General features: G+C 38.8%; 1 protein-coding gene across 5 annotated transcripts in view; it reads left to right on the top strand.

Moving 5' to 3' along the window:
- Positions 1–12,022, top strand: part of glra2 (glycine receptor alpha 2) — a 186,373-nt gene extending 174,351 nt beyond the window's left edge. For all 5 annotated transcript variants that reach the window (XM_003218889.4, XM_003218890.4, XM_062975254.1 and 2 more), the window contains one exon: positions 9,650–12,022. In XM_003218889.4, the coding sequence (XP_003218937.2) occupies positions 9,650–9,937 (288 nt within the window). In that variant the 3' untranslated portion in view covers positions 9,938–12,022. The remainder of the gene's footprint in view (positions 1–9,649) is intronic.
- Positions 12,023–20,006: the final 7,984 nt, after the last annotated feature.

Below are 20,006 nucleotides of genomic sequence, written 5' to 3'. Positions count from 1 at the left end.
GGACCTAAATGCAAGTGTGAATGTTAACTCTAGAAAAACTGTACAGTTAATAAGCTTGCAATGCAGTTTGTGCCTATAAAGGATGCACTTAAACAATGTACATGTTAGTCTAAAATGTGTTTAGAAAACATATACGCAGAGAAAATCCACACAAACAGACTTTTGTTAATGAGTGAAATTGCATGTAAATTTAATAAGCAACCAAAAATGTATGCCCTTGGAAAAGTGCACATTGGAACATGTAAGAAACACACACACACACACCTTGCAATCCAAAACAGACACAAGTAGATTGATCTTTGAGATGAAAATTAGAGCTGCTTAAGCTTTAGAATTTTGTACATCCTTATCTCTGGAAAAGTAGACTATGGGCCCTTCAAAAATGCGGGCCCCGTCAGACATTTACCTGAAGTGTCCAAACGATGCCTCAGTTAAAAGAGGAATAATTCGAGACAAAGCAGGTAAACACTGTTAGTCCCAAATTATTAAATACCCCATTAAATCCAAGCCTTTCTGAAAGGCTTCCACAGTCCCAGTAATCTGTCCCCACAGCCCAATTCGAGCTCCATGAGCCCCCTGCCCCTCCCTTTTTACACGCCAGGAGGGCTGCAAGGTATCTGCAAGTTTAAGTCTAGTCTGGAAGCGCCCTATGCCCTTTTCCCAAGGTACTGTTTTATACTACATAAAAACACATACTACATAAAAGTGTGTGTTTTATCCAGGGTTGGGCAAGGGTCAGAAACTGGGAGGCCCAGGACATCTTGGAGGGTACCCTATCACACATTCAATATAAAAAAACACATTTTTCCCCCAAAATGCCTGAAATATCCAAGAGAAGGCATAGAGGTTTTTACCACATTCCACTCCAGCTGTTTTAGATCCATTAGAGGCCATTTTTCCAAGACAAAGTAATCCAGATGACAGTTTCTATTTTTTTCAAGACCTCTCATAAAATGACCCGGGGAGAAGGCTTTTAGTGACATTTTGGGACATAAGATTTTTTCCTTAAATGATTATAATAAAAGACCATAAAAATATCCTGGTGGCTACATGTGGACAGCGGGTTGCACTTTGCACACAAGGGATATCAGACCAAAAACCAGAGAGGACCTCTGCACCTTAGATGGTTATGCAGAAGACGGAAGCGGAGCAGGTGTTGCTTGCTGCTCATGCAGCAAGCAAGATTTTCTGAAATTCCCTCTTTTACACGACCATTAAGGTATAAAAGAACTATCCAGTTTTCACTTTAATAACCCTATGTACCTATTCATGCTTTAAGACACTTGAAAGTTAATGGAGCAGCTGCAAAGCAAATTTCATCTATTGAGCTGCCCCTTCTATTTTCAATTAGCCAACTGACCTCTGCTATTCCCACTAAGTAAGTAATGGCTTGAGGTCTGAGAGTTTCTAACCACTGGGGTGTTGTGGTAGTCTAAAAAGGTAGCATTTTAAAATTCTTCCTTTCATACGTTGAATCAGTATTGTAGCTGCCATATTCCAGACTCCTGAGATGGCCCACTGCCCACACTACCCCAGAAGGGAACCCGTTGCCCCTTCCCTAAGCTGCAGCAAGGAACTAAAGTGTGCATTTCACATTCTTTCCTTCCAGAGGTGGCAGCAGCTTTTCCACATCCGGTGCGCAGTGGATCACCAGTTACTTGCCAGTCCAGTATGGTGCAGTCGTTGCTACTGGTTTTCATAGGAATGGGGTAGCGGATTTGCCCTGGCTTTTAATATGAACTTTAAAGAAGCTATACAAGAAGCTAAGCGCTATTTCTTAAATAAATCCAGAGAGTTGGACAGTTCCTTTAAAGTTTCCAGTAAAACCTAGAACTGATTCCAGCCTCACTTAGGATAGAATGCTTCCACTCTTAAGTTGACCATAGAACCAAAGTGGATCATCTAGCAACGCCTACAGAGCAGAGTTTTCCAAACTGTGTCGTGACACATTAGTGTGTTAGCTGCAGTATGTAAATGTGCTGTAAAAATGTAAGGAGAAATGACCAAAATCTTGGAAATGTATGTTGTATACTCATACATTTCATTATTACAATGTGTGTGTGTATCCATATATCTTATGAGGGTTTGGTTTAACCTCTGGTTTGTAGTAAAACTGAATTATCATGTCATGAAATGATGCATGACTAAAAGGTGTGTTGCCAACATGAAATGTTTGGAAAGCTCTTCTATAGAGGTTCCTCTCTAGGCATTTCCTAGATCCTCCAGCGTAACTCTATGTTATGCTTCAGCTGGAAGCCATTTGTTCAATATTACCTTCAGTTTTGTGTCTCCTAGCAAAGTCCTGGAATCTATTCATTGTGAATACAGAGATCATCCTACACTTATACAGTAGTTTTATTCTTAGAAGATGGAGATGATTTGATATTCTAATTGCTACAGATGATTTCTGTCTAAAGAATACACTTTGGCCTAAAAATGAAACAGTTTCCTAGGATAGGAAACGAATGTTTTGAATGTTATCAAACAACTGGCTATCAACCTTCTTTCGGATGTATGGAAACCCTTCAATTTTTTTTGTATATTATTGATATTGATAATTGTCAAGAAATGTTACAGTCTGATCTATGTCTAGTTTGAATCAACCCAAAAAGGTCTTGTATTTTCCATTTTTGCAGCTTTTTAGAATCTGGTTCCTGTCAGATGTGCTTCACTACAAACCCTGTCATGCCTAGTCAACAGGAAGACTGTAGTCTAATATATGTAGACTGCACTAGGTGGGGGGAAAGGTTTTAAGGGATATAAACACAAGTTTAGAGGAAAATGTTTCCAACTTTACCTTATCCTATGGATCAGTGGTACAAAGATAATGTTCACTAAGACTTTGGCAGACACATAGGCTTAGAGATAACTTTTATGGAACAGCATCACTGAAGATAAAGGGCATATTAACATTATCAATGCAGGTTTAAACTGTAATCTTTGCCCTTAGGCTGTTGTGGAAACATGGAACCTCAGCCTAAGAAACTATCTGCTTAATTTAAAAGACATTATTGTCAGAGGGTTATTGTATATTTTCTGGGCTGTATGGCCATGTTCCAGAAGTATTCTCTCCTGACGTTTTGCCCACATCTATGGCAGGCCACAACCTCTGAGGATGCCTGCCATAGATGTGAGCGAAACGTCAGGAGAGAATACTTCTGGAAGATGGCCATACGGCCTGGAAAACATACAACAACCCTGTGATCCCGGCCATGAAAGCCTTTGACAACACATTATTGTCAGAATTTGGAAGCTCAAATATTTGCATACATCACAACAAATACTGACTCAATCATGTTGACTCAATCTATAGCATAATCCAGTATGCATAATGTGCCTTCAATGAAAAAATGCCAGCAAGGAGCGGGGCTGCAAAGAATACTTGCACTTTTATCATCCACGAAGAGAAAGGCTGTCTTAACACATCTGAAGGAAAATGGTCCACTGCCATGATAACTTTTTTGTAATTCTTTGTTATTTTATAAAACATAAAGTCATACAGTAGACTCTCAGTCAACTGGAATTCAAGCAATGAGAACTTTCAAGCGACCAGCAAAACTGAATAATACTTTAAATAAAAATTAGAATACACATATAATGCAGTAAAACTGTGTTACATTAAGTTAAAATTGGCTTTATTTGTCTTAATTTGATTTAATTACTATATTTCAATATTAACACCAAGTCAATACAAAATGTTGGTATGGTATAGTATGGAGTATAGTATTAGGCATATTTTAATAGTAACTCTCAAGTAACAAAAAACTACGTTTATCTGGCAAATGAATGTTGGTTAACCAAAAGTCTACTGTAAATATATTGTAATTTGGGACATTTGGAAATAATTTATACAAAAACTATTTTATGTAAAAAAAAGAAAAAAAAACCAACAACCCTGCATTATAGTTGTCCAAGAAGCAACATTTGGGAGCAAAATACAGTGTCCAATATCTTTTACCCAAACTTTTTGTGCAAGAAAAGTCCCCAGTGCAAAAGTTAGAGATAGGGGGTACAATCTCATCCAATGTGGAGAAAACCTTGAAATTATTCTTTCTTGCATGCTAGCCATGCTGGCTGGAGGATTTATTCCAAAAGTCTCTTTTCCCAACTCTAATTTTATCTTCAGGAGTTAAGGATACCAGAGTATTAGTATTGGATCAGGGGTGCAGAAGTGGTGGGCAGGAGGAGGCGGCAAAATGAGAACATTGTTTCCTTCCATTAAACTGTCCTTTAGTTACCATATTTTCAGCATTTTGAAAAGTTAGACCTTGAAAATGATTCACACCTATTTATTTATTTATTTATTTATTTACAGTATTTATATTCCGCCCTTCTCACCCTGAAGGGGACTCGGGGCGGATCACATTACACATATAAGGCAAACATTCAATGCCTTAACATAGAACAAAGACAAAGACAAACACGGGGCTCCGAGCTGACCTCGAACTCATGACCTCTTGGTCAGAGTGATTTGTTGCACTGGCTGCAGCTGGTTGCTCAACAGCCTGCGCCACAGCCCGGGCTCTAGCCCTAGCACACCTAGAGCTTTTACATTTGTGGAGCTCATATTCCCTTAGTTATTTGCTTGCCCATTTTCTTTAGATGTCTACACTTCGTTTCTAAAACCTCAACTGAAGATACTGAAGGAACATTTGGGGTAGGGGGGAGCAGAATTCTTATTGGGGGCAATCTCCCTGCCCATCCAGATCTTCCATTTGTTTCCAATATGTGTGGTTTTTATAGGAGGCCTTATTGATCGATTATGTTTGTAATTAAGTGGTAATAAAGATAAAGGATATTATCATTGTCACACTTTTACTTGCATAAACAATAAGGTATTTTGAAGTCCTCTGGCAAAAGTCTCATTCATTTTTTGTTTTGTTTTTGTCCTTAGAAGTTAATTAAACCATTTAGTATTTCAAGTTATTTGTTCACAATGGCACTTCAGATTTGAAAGGATAGCATTCAAAATGTCATTGAATGCACTCAGTTCAATATCATCATCTTTTTTTCAAAACAGATAAAACTGTGTGCAAGCCATGTAATTAATTACCAGTAAAACATCACAGTGAAATTAACCACATAATGCTAGAAGAATTGACTTTATAATTTGCAGATCATGTCATACAGAAGAAGAATTGTTGAAAGCTACAGACAATGCGTTCACTGCCTGTTTTTGGTCAAAAATTATTTAGCCACTTATGTTGTTTCTATTTTATTAGTTTTGTACTTATTTATGCAATGCTTTTGATACGAAATAAATAAATAAATAAATGTCATCCCCAACAATCAAGGACGATAGTGGCAACATTTGTGAGCTCAAAGTTAGGGGAATTGATTTTGATAGCTTTATATTAAAATTCATTAGTTTTTGCTGTTATTATATTTGTGTCCTGCCTTATTCAGAGAATTAAAAAGAATAATGAAAAAGAAGAAAATGTTGTTTTTAGAAAGTTCAATGCAAAACAATGCAGCACGTTTTTAGTCCATTCTTTAATATATTTTCCTTTAACCCTTTCAGAATAAGAAAGTGTTTTACCTGCAAATGGTGGGATAGCAAGGAGCATTCTTATTTATTTACTTATTTATTTACAGTATTTATATTCCGCCCTTCTCACCCCGAAGGGGACTCAGTGTATGTGTATGTGTCACAATGTACACATACAAGGCAAACATTCAATGCCATATGAGCATAGAGACAGAGACAGAGGCAATTTAACCTTCTCCAGCTTCCAGCTTCCTGAGGGTATGCTCGATTCTGGCCACAGCGGGAGCAGCTGCTTCATCACCCACTGTGATGCCAACTTCCTCATTCCAAATGCTGCTGGAGATTTTTATGGTGTTGTAAATTAGTTAAATTTGCTTCCCCACATAGTGGTACCTAAATTTTCTACTTGATAGATGCAACTATCTTTCGGGTTGCTTAGGTCAACAAGGAGCAGGACTATTCTTTATTTTAATGTTCGGGTGCTCACTCCGACATGGGCTGGCCTTGAACTTATGACCTCTTGGTCAGTGATTTATTGCAGCTGGCTACTAACCAGCCTGCACCACAGCCCAGCCTGTTTAGGAAGAGTTTAGGGGCAACCACCTCACATCCTCATCAGTCTGACTTGATGGTGGTACAACTGAGAGAAGAGCCTCTCTGATGATCATAGGGACCAGACAGGGAGGTGAGGAGATTTAGTGGGCCAGATAGTTTGAAAATGAGCCATATAGGGCTTTATAGGTCATAGCCAGCAGAATTGTGCCCAGACATAAACTAGAAGCCAATGAAGCTATTGTAACAAGTGAGTAGTATGTAATGTGCTCCAATTAACACTCTCAGGTTGAAGAGCCTATTATAGTAGTCCAAGCAAGATATAACAAAAGTATGTGCCATCATGGAAAGATCTGATCTCTCAAGTAATGGGAGCAGTCTGTGCTCACGCTTTAAATGTGCAAAAGCCACTGCAAAATCCAGAGTTGCAGATTCAAAGCTGACTCAAGGAGCATGGTCAAAATGTGAACTTGCATCTTCAGGAGGAGTGTAAGTCCACTGACATAACTTGAATTATGGGGATTTTGATTTGTGGTCTGAAGCCTACCAAAATGTTTTTGTAGTGGTAGACAATAATTTAGTTAGTGCCAAGATGAGGTGGCAACTGCAGACAATGCCATAATCCAGAGCATTAGGAACCTTAAGAAATGTAATATGAGGAACATCAGCCACTGATTTTTTTTTTCTGATATGTGTTCTCTAGGGGGAACCAATCTCCTATGAAGAGGCTAGAAAATTGTACCAGGCAATTTTCAGCATTCCTGCCAAATAATTCCTAGGATTATTTGGGAGGGGGGGGGGGGTTAAAATTGTCAAAACTGGTATAAACCATTTATAAAACTCTCAAACCTGTGCAGTGTGTGAAAGTGTGGCAAAGGTATCTGAGAAAAGGAACATGTATAAATGATGATCTCTGAACTTTTAAAAGAGACTTTAACATCCTTCCTCGTATAGAGAATTTTACAAGAGATTTAGAAAATGACATCCATTTGCAATTCTCCAATGCCTTCTCATGACTTCTTTCATCTTCTTTCTTGCCACAGAAAATCCATTAAGGAGAGAAATCGCGGTGGGAGGGGGGGAGAGAGAGAAGGAATTTCTGTACAATGTCTTTTGATTAGTTCATTAGGAACGAACCTTTTGCGAGCATCCCTCATCTGATTTATCAGGAATTTCAGCCTAGCCTGTCGAAAGCAAAAGCTCATTATATTTGGGAAGAGCTAGAAAAAGCCAGATGAGTACTTCATATAATAAGCTATTAGCATATTTGAAAGCTTCCAAATAAATTCAAAACACAAAACACTGGCTGCTGAGAATATGTTCTCCTTTAATTAACCTTCTGACCTGGATTTGCATTCCTTCTGCATACTCTGCTTACTACAAGAGATAGCGTCCTGGGAACACTGCTTTGCTTGGTACTTATGAAAGTGTCATTAAAGGTTTAAAAAGAAATGCTGTTCTTTCTGATTTACCAGGGCATTTTTCATTTATTTATAAACCAAACAGCTACTTTCTCAAAAAGGAGGGGAACAGGAATGACAAAACATTTCTTAAAAATTGGAATGCTGAAGACTTATGTGTAATTGCTGAAGCAGTTCCCATAAATGTTGTTTGGACCTGTAGCAAGGATAGGATATGGATGAGCCTTCAGATGTCATTGGATTCCAATTTTCATCATCTCTTACCATTAAGAATCTGCAGTTCAACAACAAATATATGAATAACCACACTTACCCAAACAATGAATTGTTGAGGATTGTGGATGATTGATGGAACCTCTTACATGTGCCTGTTAGTCCAGAGACACCCTGCAGAATGATGCACCACTCAGCTTTGCAGAACAAATAACAAAGGAACTTTTACTGATTTCAAAAGATCAACAGAACAATGGTATTTACAGTATTCCCTCTGATTGCTTACAGAAATCAGCAGTCAATAGGCAATCTTTTCTTAGTCCATGAATCTGCTTCGGTGAAGCAGCAAACAAGGCCTCAGAAATAGTCAGGCTCTCTCTGAGTACAGAGCCATCTTCTTTTCAGCCAGTACTCAGTAGATTCACACACACACACACACACTAAGAAACCTGTTCAAACTGGTTCACCAGCAGCAGAATAGCAACAGTTACAAAACCAATTCCCCGGGTCCTTGGAAACTCAGCCAATCAGCTCCATGCATTAGATTTTCCAGTTAACGCACATATAGTATCTTTGCAAACCATGACATGAATCATTAGTGAAAATGATTTTAGGAGATATCTACACACCCTGGGCTATGGCGCAGGCTGTTGAGCAACCAGCTGCAGCCAGTGCAACAAATCACTCTGACCAAGAGGTCATGAGTTCGAGGCCAGCTCGGAGCCCCGTGTTTGTTTTGTCTTTGTTCTATGTTAAAGGCATTGAATGTTTGCCTTATATGTGTAATGTGATCCGCCCCGAGTCCCCTTTGGGGTGAGAAGGGCGGAATATTAATACTGTAAATAAAATAAATAATAAATAAATAGTTTAATACAATATTCTGCTCTAGCATTTAATCATGGAGGTTGTAGTTTGGGTTAGACTTGAAATTGTCAGTCATCCTTACTAGATGGCTTCATAGGATGATCTTGTGAGGCTGTTGCTGTTATCATAATAAATTGAACTGAAGTTAAGGACAATAGGCTCCCGAGAAACAAACTTTATTTCATGCACGAAGTTATAAAACTATTATATATAAAATTACCATCAAGCTAACTGTGTAAGGTATATATGAAATGTCACCACATTTTTATTTTCAAAATATTTCATTATGTGCAAGCATGTATTCCAAAAAATTTGAAATCCAGACATTTCAGAAAAAGTATATTCAGTATACAGTTTTAGAGACGTAGTCGTGTCATCATAAAGTTAGGCACTGTAGCCTGTGATCTTGACTCTTGTGTTGGATTTATTTTTACAAGAATCCTGTGAAGTATTTTGGGTAGAAAATTAGTAACTAACCCAAAATCATTTAGGGAACTTCACAATAGATTGGGGACTTGATCCAAGGCCAACACTCTATCCATTGGACCACTCTGGTCTTTGATAAAAAATATAGTACAGTAGAGTCTCGCTTATCCAACACAAATGGGCTGGCAGAACGTTGGATAAGCAAAAATGCTGGATAATAAGGAGGGATTAAGGAAAACCCTATTAAACATCATATTACATTATGATTTTACAAATTAAGCACCGAAACATCATGTTTTACAACAAATTGACAGAAAAGGCAGTTCAATATCCAGTAACGTTATCTAGTAATTACTGTATTTATGAATTTAGCACCAAAACATCGCAATGTATTGAAAACTTTGACTACAAAAACACTGACTACTAAAAGGCAGACTGTGTTGGATAATACAGAACGTTGGATAAGCGAAGGTTGGATAAGCGAGACTCTACTGTACAGATACACAATGCTTGTGTACGTTTTTACTACTAATGCAAATCTTATTACCAAATCCAATGATATTTTATAAAGCAGGATTATGAACAAACCATAAAATCTAGCTTGTACCAGTTTACATTTTCTAAAAGCATAACTGGCCTGTGCAGAGAATAACTGATATCTCTATTTCTGTCTCTCGTCCTCTAGGAAGAAGGTGGTGCTCGTGATAGCCGGTTTAATTTTGGTGGCTATGGGATGGGCCATTGCCTACAGGTGAAAGATGGCACTGCAGTCAAAGCCACTCCTCCCATCCCTCCGCCTCCGCCTCCACCTCTACCAAAGGATTCAGAGTCCATCAAAAAGAAGTTTGTTGACCGTGCCAAAAGGATTGATACAATATCCCGAGCTGCATTCCCGCTTGCCTTTCTCATCTTCAATATATTTTACTGGATTACATACAAAATTATACGTCATGAGGATATTCACAAAAAGTAAACAGTGCTTTGTGAGCTGGGACCTTTCTAGCCAAAGTGACTCACTTGTAAATAGAGAGTGAAATGTCTTTTTTCTGTCATTGAGACAGATGGTTTGTTGTCTTGTGATTCTAAAGAGGCCAGGGGTGGGGCTGAAGAAAACAAAAAGAAAAGTTTTGGTAACAGTTGCACAAAACAAGATGCTATTGGATCACAAAATGAGGCTGTTCTTACCTACTTATGGCATGGTTCTTCCAGACTCTTGTCAAGATAAAACAAAGCTAAATGGGGCCAATTTTGTTTCTTCCCAAAAATCCATGTTTCTTCCCCGTTCCCCTATTTAAAGAACACTTAGCATATACTATGGGGGCTCTCTGTAATGGCCACACCTCTATGGCTTTTAAGAGGACCAAACCTTTTTTCAGAGTAATGTTGCCTTTCTATATGAAACAAAGCCTACTAAACTACATTCCTTTAATGTCTGCAGTTAGTGGCTTACCCAGAAGTCCCTTTGTGGATTGTAAATTATTTCTACTAACGGGGTGGGGAAAGATTTATACTTTAATATCCTTGTTGGTGTGCATTTTAATATACTTGCTTTCTTAGAACTGTAACTTTCGAGTCCAACTTGTGTAGAGTGTGGTTGATTTCATTGCTTCCACTTGTGAAAACAACAGCTTGTTTTTAATCTTGGTTCTAAGTAATGACGGCCAGATGCCTAAAAGAACAGGATGGCTGTTATTTGCAGAGTTGTACAGAAAAGGAAATTTCTTTTGCAAACTCTCTTTTTACACAATGCAGAGCCAGCCCAAGACACTTTGATGGCTGAGGTGAACAAAAAACAATGGCCAGACAAATTTCCCTTTCTCCCTCCCGCCCTCCCTTCCTTCTGACCTACCGTTCTTAGAATATTTAGTCACCATGTGCCCCAAGTGGTGCAGCAGGCTAAACCACTGACCTATTGAACTTGCTAACTGAAAGGTTGGCAGTTCAAATCCAGAGAGCAGGGTGGGCTCCCGCTGTTAGCCCCAGTTCTGCCAACCTAGCAGTTCGAAAACATTCAAATATGAGTAGATCAATAGGTACTGCTCCAGCAAGAAGACAACAGTGCTTCATGCAATCATGCCGACCACATGACATTGGAGGTATCTACAGACAACGCCAGCAATTCGGCTTAGAAATAGAGATGAGCACCAACCCCCAGAGTCGGACACAACTACACTTAATGTCAGGGGAAAACCTTTACCTTTACCCTATGTGCAAAAAAGAAATTTGTCCAAGTTTTAAAGATGTCACCTCCTGAGAGGAGTGGTTGCCAATTTTCTCTTCATAATTAATAATGAGACAAAGTCATCAATTGTGTCTGAAAATAGCTAGTTGGGCATGGCAGTCATATCCAATACTTTCCTCCCACCTCCCAGCATCTCCCACCATCTCCCACCTAAGACATTGGTGTCCCAGAATAGTGGAGCCAGTTATGATTAAACAAACCAGTCTTTTTTCTTTTTCTTTTTTGCATCTGGCCAGCCTAGTTCTAAGAGAGTGCACTTAATTTCATTTCATTTTTGCCTGGTTATTTTTTTTTCCAATTACCTACATCCAACATATGGTGCCAAACTGTAATTTACCTATTGTATTACCCTGTAATGCACTATTGATTAAGAACTTGTCTCCTGGCATAGCTCAGTTTAGCATTGACTTTCCATACTGCTCTCATTGTAGCTGCAAGTTAATAGATCTGTAGGTAAATATGACACATTTACAGACCTCTAATTTATATCTTTATTAAAAAAAAACAAAAACAAAAAGTGGCTATCATTTTAAATATCATTGACTAACTGACAAGTTTTAAAACTGTACTGTGATTTTCATAACTTGTTAACCTTTTGGTGCCAGAGCTATGTGGTCCAACCCCCTTGGTATGTGTTTTGAAGTAGAAATAAAAAGAATTAAAACCCAACCAAAATTTTGAGCTATTTTTGCTTCCAAAGTGGGTGAGGTCAAAACCTGTATTATTGAAAATAAAAAAAGAATTATGATTTTAAACTTATTGTAAAAGGTTTTATTACCCAAAAAGGTAACTCAATAAAGCTAAGTGTCTAATTTATTTTTGCACATCTTCCCTTCATTACTGTTAGTTTTCATTGCTTGAAGACACACAAAAATGTTACAGAACACAGAACAAATTATAAGAAGACTGTCACTATTACTCCACAATACTGATTAGTCCAGATATACATTGAGCCCCTAGTATCCAAGACATCCTGTGGACAACCAAACTCCACAGATGCTCAATGGAGTTCGGTAAAATGTGGCAAAATTGTGTCCCTTATATAAAATGGCAAAATCAAACTTGGCTTTTGGGGAGCTTTAACATATTTTCAGGCTGTTCATGGTTAAATGTATGGATACATTGGAGGACCAACTGCACTAGCTTAAAATGGCCATTGTGATTGAGGAACTCTAGAAGATGCAGTGCAAGAAAGCTCTGATAAGTCTTAGATATAAATTTATATTTAAATTACAGGTTGGGACTCTTTTTCCAGAATCTAAAAGATTCCAAACAGCAAAACTTTTTTATGCCTACTGAATCTTTTATGTTATGCTGGCCCATTTCCAAGTTGCCTGCCCTGGAAACCTATGCTGATGTCATCACGGAGTGGTCACCTGTGAACGGTAGTGATGGCAACACAAGCATAAACTGTCCCAATTTCCCTGCACTGATGAGCACAGAGAAAGGGGGAGGTTGGCAGTGTCCCATGCGGACATCAGACAAGTGCAAATTTCACCCAATCCTACTATCTACAGTGTGCTGAAGCATCAGGGTTGTTCCAAATTTCAGGCAAAGTCTGGAACATCTCCCAACTTTTTAAAACCTGGGTCTAAATTACATGGGACCTCTGGTGGCACAGTGCGTTAAAGCGCTGAACTTGCAGACCAAAAGGTCCCAGGTTCAAATCCCGGGAGCAGAATGAGCGCCCGCTGTTAGCCCCAGCTCCTGCCAACCTAATAATAATAATAATAATAATTTTATTCTTATATCCCGCCCCATCTCCCCGGAGGGACTCGGGGTGGCTTACATGGGGCCATGCCCAGACACGACAGCACAAATCAGATAAAACATTAAACTGAGCAGTAAAACTTCAACATGATTAAAAACAGTCATAAAAGTCAATATAGACAATAATATTAAAATCCCGATTTGGGTCAAAAGATCCAGGCCAAGGTGCAAAGCAATATCAAGTTATCAGGGAGGGATAATTATACAGTAGGTGTAATACTTAAAGTGCTGAATGAATCCTAAAAACAATCCAGAGGGTCTACTGCTTAATAGGTAAATAACATGATCCCACAAGGATCAGTCAACGAAGGCCTTCTGGAATAGCCAAGTTTTCAGGCTCTTCCTGAAAGAAAGTAGGGTAGGGGCCTGCCTAATCTCCCTGGGGAGCGAGTTCCACAGCCGGGGGGCCACGGCGGAGAAGGCCCTCTCCCTAGCAGTTCGAAAACATGCAAATGTGAGTAGATTAATCGGTACCGCTCCGGCGGGAAGGTAACAGCGCTCCATGAAGTCATGCCGGCCACATGACCTTGGAGATGTCTATGGACAACGCTGGCTCTTTGGCTTAGAAATGGAGATGAGCACCAACCCACAGAGTCGGTCACGACTGGACTTAACATCAGGGGAAACCTTTACCTTTTTTACTAAATTACATAAACTCAGTATACCCTGGAATACCTACTCTAAGAGGAGGAATTTCATGAAGACAGCCAGGATTGAACACATGATGAGTAAGAATCATTATAGCCATGTTGATGAACCCCAAAATGCAGAGAGATTGGGGAAGGGGGGGCTAACAGACAGGAAATGACATTAATACATGCTATGCTTAAACTCTAAAAACTGGAGTGCAATCTAGCAGCTTAAGAAAAGGCAAATGTTGCTCACTCTAACACACTCAAGAGATAAGGAATGACTGTCCCTCTTACATGTCAGTTTGTCTCCCTGGAGAGCCACCAGCAAGCAACAATATTACAGCAAAACCCGGAACCTCAATCAGTGTCTGATAGTAGATGAGAACCCCCCCCCCCCCCCCAGCACACAGAAGACTGGGCGACTTGGAAGGCACTGAACAGACTGTGCTCCGGCACCACGAGATTCAGAGCTAACCTGGAGAAATGAGGCTGCAAATTGGAATCCATGACATGTGAGTGTGGAGAAGAGCAAACCACAGACCACTTACTACAGTGCAGTCTGAGCCCTGCCACATGCAGAATGGAGGACCTTCTTATATTGACACCAAAGGCATTTAAAGTGGCCAGCTTCTGGTCAAAGGGAATTTTGTATAATGTCAAATTTTTAACTTTGTTTGTGGTTTTTCTACACATTATAACTGTATTCTCAATTCACTTCTGACACAATAAATAAATAAATATTAGAAAAATATTATTACCTTGCTCAGGAAACACCTTAATCAACCTTTATAGATTTTAAGTATGCATTGACTTGATCCCACAAACAAGAGGCCAACAACGTAGACATCTACATACTGTGAAGGCCATTTGACCAGATGAATACACACAATATGGCAGTACAAGGTGGCATTTTTGTCTCAGTTTTTTTCAATATTTATATACATTCCCTGGTGAAATCACTTACTGGAACAAACTTTCATTCTCATAAATTGACAGGAAGAACAATGTCTATTCTACTCTATGCAGATGATTCTGTATTTCTGCCATTGTCATTGCAGCTCTGAGATGGCAACTAAGACCACTTGGTGTCTATTGTAATTCTGAACATCTGGCAATTAATTGTGATAATCTAAAGTGTTATTTACTCAGAAAAGATGCAAACACTGCTGGCAAATCAATGGACACCCAATTGAACAGGTCAAATTTTATAAATATCTGGGAATTATTTTCCAGCCCACTTAATACTGTAATGCTCAAATGTCTTACACTACAGCAAATGTACAGCAAAGTTACAATTCACTCGTTTCATTTTGTTATGGTAAAGGCGGCCAGCCTATACTCTTAGCAATTTTAGTCGTTAATGATCAGACTTTACCACAGATGTTATATGGAGCACAAGAGCACAAATTTAGCAATATCATGGCCTAGGAATCTGTTAGAACAACATTTTTAAAATGCTGCCGAAGCTGTCTGCCTAATGAAATTTTATGGTGAGAGTCTGATCTGGTTCCACTAACTCTCAGTGATTCATTTCAGTCTAGATGAAAAGTATTAGTTGATGAAAAGGTCCTAAATTTTGGATTCTCACAAAATGTTGTTCTAGCTATGGGTTACACTAAAGACAAAAAATATATCTGGAACACTGAGTTGCAAAACTACACACAGGCAGCATCAATTTTTATAGCTTTCAAAGTCAATGGGCAGGTTTTCCCCCCTATAGATTACTCAAGCAATCTAATTATTCCAGAAGCATTCAATTTGGCTAACTTCAAGGTTCTTCCTCCTGCAATACTAGAGGTAAGATATAACAATGTATCATATGTGGATGTCTACGCCCTTGTGAGGGTGAGATAGTAGAAACTGTGGGACATGTTTTACTGTACTGCTCTTTTTATTGTTATTTTTGGCAACATTTTATTAACCCAATTTTACAGAGCATATAAGGAGAGCTGAAAGGTTTTATATTGATTATCTTTTGGATGATCCGTCTTCTGAAATTACAGCCAAAGAAGTTAGTTGTTGTACCACAGCAATAACTTGCCAGCACAGGATGTTGTCAAAATCTTTAAATATGTTTTATTATTTTATATCAGCTTTTATCACTACTATTTAAATATACAAATATTTAACATCATTTTAACTCTCATACTTAATATTAAAATTGTATGTTAATGTCTCAACTTATGTTTTACTTCCGCTTTATTGTTTTTTTTACTTCTGGTCATATATACAACATAGGCAATATGCAGATTAAAAGCCTCCTGGGGACAGTATCACATCAACAGTATCACAGCCAAGCATATCTAAATTTTGGAACAAGCACTGAGAACAACCATTGTTTAAAAATACACTTGTTCACTAGACTGAGAACTGTAGTTATGACAGGAAAATAAGAGATTGACTATGTTATACCTGGAGGGTGCCAGCTGTGCTTTATAATTGCCAGGAGCATGTATAGTAGCAGCAAAGGGAAATGAGAAATACAAACGGGCTCCTCTGAAATGATAACAGAAAAAGTGTACTTCAGAGAATTGATGTGAGCAAGGTGCAGAGAACCAAAGGCAACTCTGTCAGCATCACACACTCCGCCTTGATCAGAAACTCCAGATGTGCAAAGAAATGCTAACAGCAAAGTTAGAGTAGTGCTCTCTGGGGATAAGAAAACCCTCTCAAAGGAAAGCTTCTGAAGTGAAGACTGAACTAGATTATCAGAGAACTGAAACCAAATTGGAGCAGTTGTTGGGGTAGTAGCTACTCTAAATACCGAATGACTTCTTTGAAGCACAGGACTCACGGGAAACCAAAATGAGATTAGCTGGTTTTTAAGATCTGTCTTCATGTCTTCAAACAACACTTTTGCCCTTCCATTTCCACAGATTCTGCATCTATGGATTCAGCCATCCATTGCTTTAATTTTTTTAATTCCAAAAAGCAAACTTTGTTGCCATTTCATATAAGGAATGCCATTATACTACACCATTGAATAAATGAGACTTGAGAACATGTGGAGTTGGGTATCCATCGAGAATCTTGGAACCAAACTATTGCACAGACACCAAGGGCCCATGATACTCTTTCTCTCTCTGGATGATGACCAGATACCAAAGAGGAAAGAGCTTTCGCCTACTTCAGTAAGTATACAGAGAAAAAGATTTCAACACGTATAGCTTTACTTATATAACCATCTTCACCTATTAATATCATGTCTTTTCCTATTTGTTACCAAAAGGTTATTTATAATTGTTTCCAACTCCCACCACTGATTCTCTGACAATTGAGAAGCCCCATCAGTTTTCAGTGCCCCTTTCCATTCATTAAAAGCAGTTCCAGGGCCTTTAGCCGGAACCAGGGTATGAGTTAACAACTCAAACTAATATCTGAACTATGTTGCATTCCTTTTCCATGATTTAAGTGAGGCTACATCCTGTAACTATTAAAGAAACTCAGCACTGGTTAAACTGCAAATGGAGTGCTACCCTCCTTTGTTATGTTACAACTGTCACAATTCTTCCCATGAGCTCAGGTAGCTATATAAACAAAACACAGTTAAAATCACAAAGTACACATATCTACAATTGCAGATGTCTAAACTGACAAAAGAGTCATAAGTACAAACCAGTAATACAAACCAGCAGCAGTCAAAGGGTAACTAAACATTTACCTGTTCTCCCAAAGCTTGTGTAAAGAGAGATTCTTTTGACTGATAGATGAAAGTACTGAGGAAGAACAGTCTCTCTGATGGAAAGCAGTCCAATAACCAGTAATGTAGTATTGGTATGCTTTTGTTAGTGAAACAATGATTTATAACTGGTTTCGTTCACGCCCTGGGCAGGAGCCTTGTCTTCTTTTGCGTCTAACTACTCCAAATAGAAAGGAAAAACAGCATGGATGATTCAGTTATTTTTGTGTGGTTGTTTTTCTTTTGTGAATGGTTCAAAGTCACATACCATTTGGACTGAAATCTGCATTAGGAGGCAATACAGGCAGCAAAATCAGAGAAGCCTTTGGTGCATGATTTGTCAAACTGGGGCAGAGGCATGTGTAGGTGTGTGACTTCCAAGGGTATTCTGAAAAGAAATTTAACTTCTACTAATTCTTGGAAATAATATTCAAATTGATTTTTTGCTTTTTGTATTTTTTACAAAGACTTCACTTTATAATTGTCATAGATCAAAGTGCTGTGAAATGGTGTAAACAGGTGGGGATCATACATTGAAATGCGCACACCCTATTTTCCTCCCACTCATAAAGAGGCTTTGTTAGTCAGAGCGATTGCCTTTTGCAGTTTGGATTGGATTCAGTGAGATTGTGTCAACCTTTAATCATGAAGTAGGTCAGGTTTGAGAAAGCGAAGCTTGAGGTGGATCATACTCATGAAACTTTCCACTTAACACAGCTCTCAAACAATCCATCTGATGCCTTGAATGTAACAGATCACAAATAATGAGTTATTTGCTATTATTTCATTTTCCTAAAAACTAATTCATGTTATGATTGTATGGGGAATAATTTCACTCCTTTATAATTGTAACTTTCTTGTCATTTTTATCATTACAGTCAACACTCTGTATCTATGGATTTTGAATAGATGCAGGCATGTAGCCGGGGGGGGGGGGGCTTGAGGGGATTCAGCCCCCCCCCCCCCGGCGAAATTATCAGGGTGGTCTGCGAGAAGGCCTTACTGGTATTATTTAAATTGTTATGTTCATTCATATCATGATCTGATCACCATGCTCAATATATCCCATATGCATGGGGGTATTGGGATAATGATACAAAAGGTAAGGGAATAAATAAACATGCTTATTTATTCTAAGGCTAACAGAAATAGAATGCATACAAGATAATGCAAAGTTCAGCTGATTTATATTACTAGTGTGGATTCAGCACAAGTAGAAAAAGATTTTTAAGCTAGGTATATTGGTATCAAACTAGAAGAGAACCAGGGTGATGTAGAGGTTTAAGTGTTGGTCTAGGAATCTGAAGATGAGAGTTTGGATCCATGCTCAGCCAGGGAAACCCAGGTAAGGTAAGTCACACTCTGTCAGTCTCAGAGGATGGCAAAGACAAACTTCTTCAGAACAAATCTCACCAATAAAACACAGTGCTAGTTTTGCCTTATGGTTCCTGTAAGTCTGATGTGATTTGGAGGCACACAACACAACAGTAGTGTGATACTGTCTCTCACTTTATAATCTCTGCATTGATTCATATAATCAACTCCTACATATAGTAAAGTACAAAGTACAAAGTGAGACATGAGGGAAACATGATTATACTGTTTCATTAATTACAATACATACAAATATGTAGAGTTGCTGTTACATCCCGACAGGCAAGGTTTCTTTCATTTTTATCAACAAAGGGGTGGTTTTTGCAATTGCCATTTGAACAGCAATTTACTCATTTGTAAAAGTGAGGAAACATCTCACTAAAAAGCACAAGACAATAGAGGTCACACTTGTTTTGCAAATGCTAGATGCATCTAGATGGAAGTTTAGGCTACTATAATTTTATAAGAAATTAAATACAGCCAGTGGAAGATTGAAGAAGGACATGGATCTGTTGTCTAAAAGCTAAAACTGATAGGATCATTCCAAGGATTTTGTTCTCTCTTCTCATGTTCTTTAACTTTGAAATTGGGCTTTGACTGGCCAATCGAAGGAGGCTGCTTTATAGAGGATTTCCCTATATTTATAACAGAGGATTCTTTATAGAGGACTGCCCTCTATAAAGTAGAATGAACCATGCACAGTGCTGGAATGTGTCCAGAGGAGGTTGACTAAAATGATCAAGGGACTGGAGAACAATCTCTATGAGCAGCGGCTTAAATAGCTGGGCATGTTTAGCCTGCAGAAGAGAAGGCTGAGAGGAGACATGATAGCCATGTATAAATATGTAAAGAGAAGTCATAGGGAGGAGGGAGCAACCTTGTTTTCTGCTGCCCTGCAGACTAGGACACGGAACAATTGCTTCAAACTACAGGAAAGGAGATTCCACCTGAACATCAGGAAGACCTTCCTCACTGTGAGAGCTCTTCAGTAGTGGAACTCTCTGCCCCAGAATGTGGTTGGAGGCTCATTCTTTGGAGGCTTTCAAGCAGAGGTTGGATGGCCATCTATCAGGGGTGCTTTGAATGCGATTTTCCTGCTTTTTGGCCGGGGGTTGGACTGGACGGCCCTCGAGGTCTCTTCCAACTCTATGTTTCTATGATTCTATGTGCTTAATTGGCCACTGTGTGAGCAGAATGCTGTTGTAGGTAGAACTTTGGTAATGTTAAGGTAAAGGTAAAGGTTTCCCCTGACGTTAAGTCCAGTCGTGTCCGACTCTGGGGGTTGGTGCTCATCTCCATTTCTAAGCCAAAGAGCCGGCGTTGTCCATGGACACCTCCAAGGTCA

This window comes from Anolis carolinensis, chromosome 3 (genome assembly GCF_035594765.1).
Source record: "Anolis carolinensis isolate JA03-04 chromosome 3, rAnoCar3.1.pri, whole genome shotgun sequence".
Classification (NCBI taxonomy): domain Eukaryota; kingdom Metazoa; phylum Chordata; class Lepidosauria; order Squamata; family Dactyloidae; genus Anolis; species Anolis carolinensis.
The sequence above is the reverse complement of the archived record's forward strand: the minus strand, read 5'-3'. Positions and strand labels throughout refer to the sequence as shown.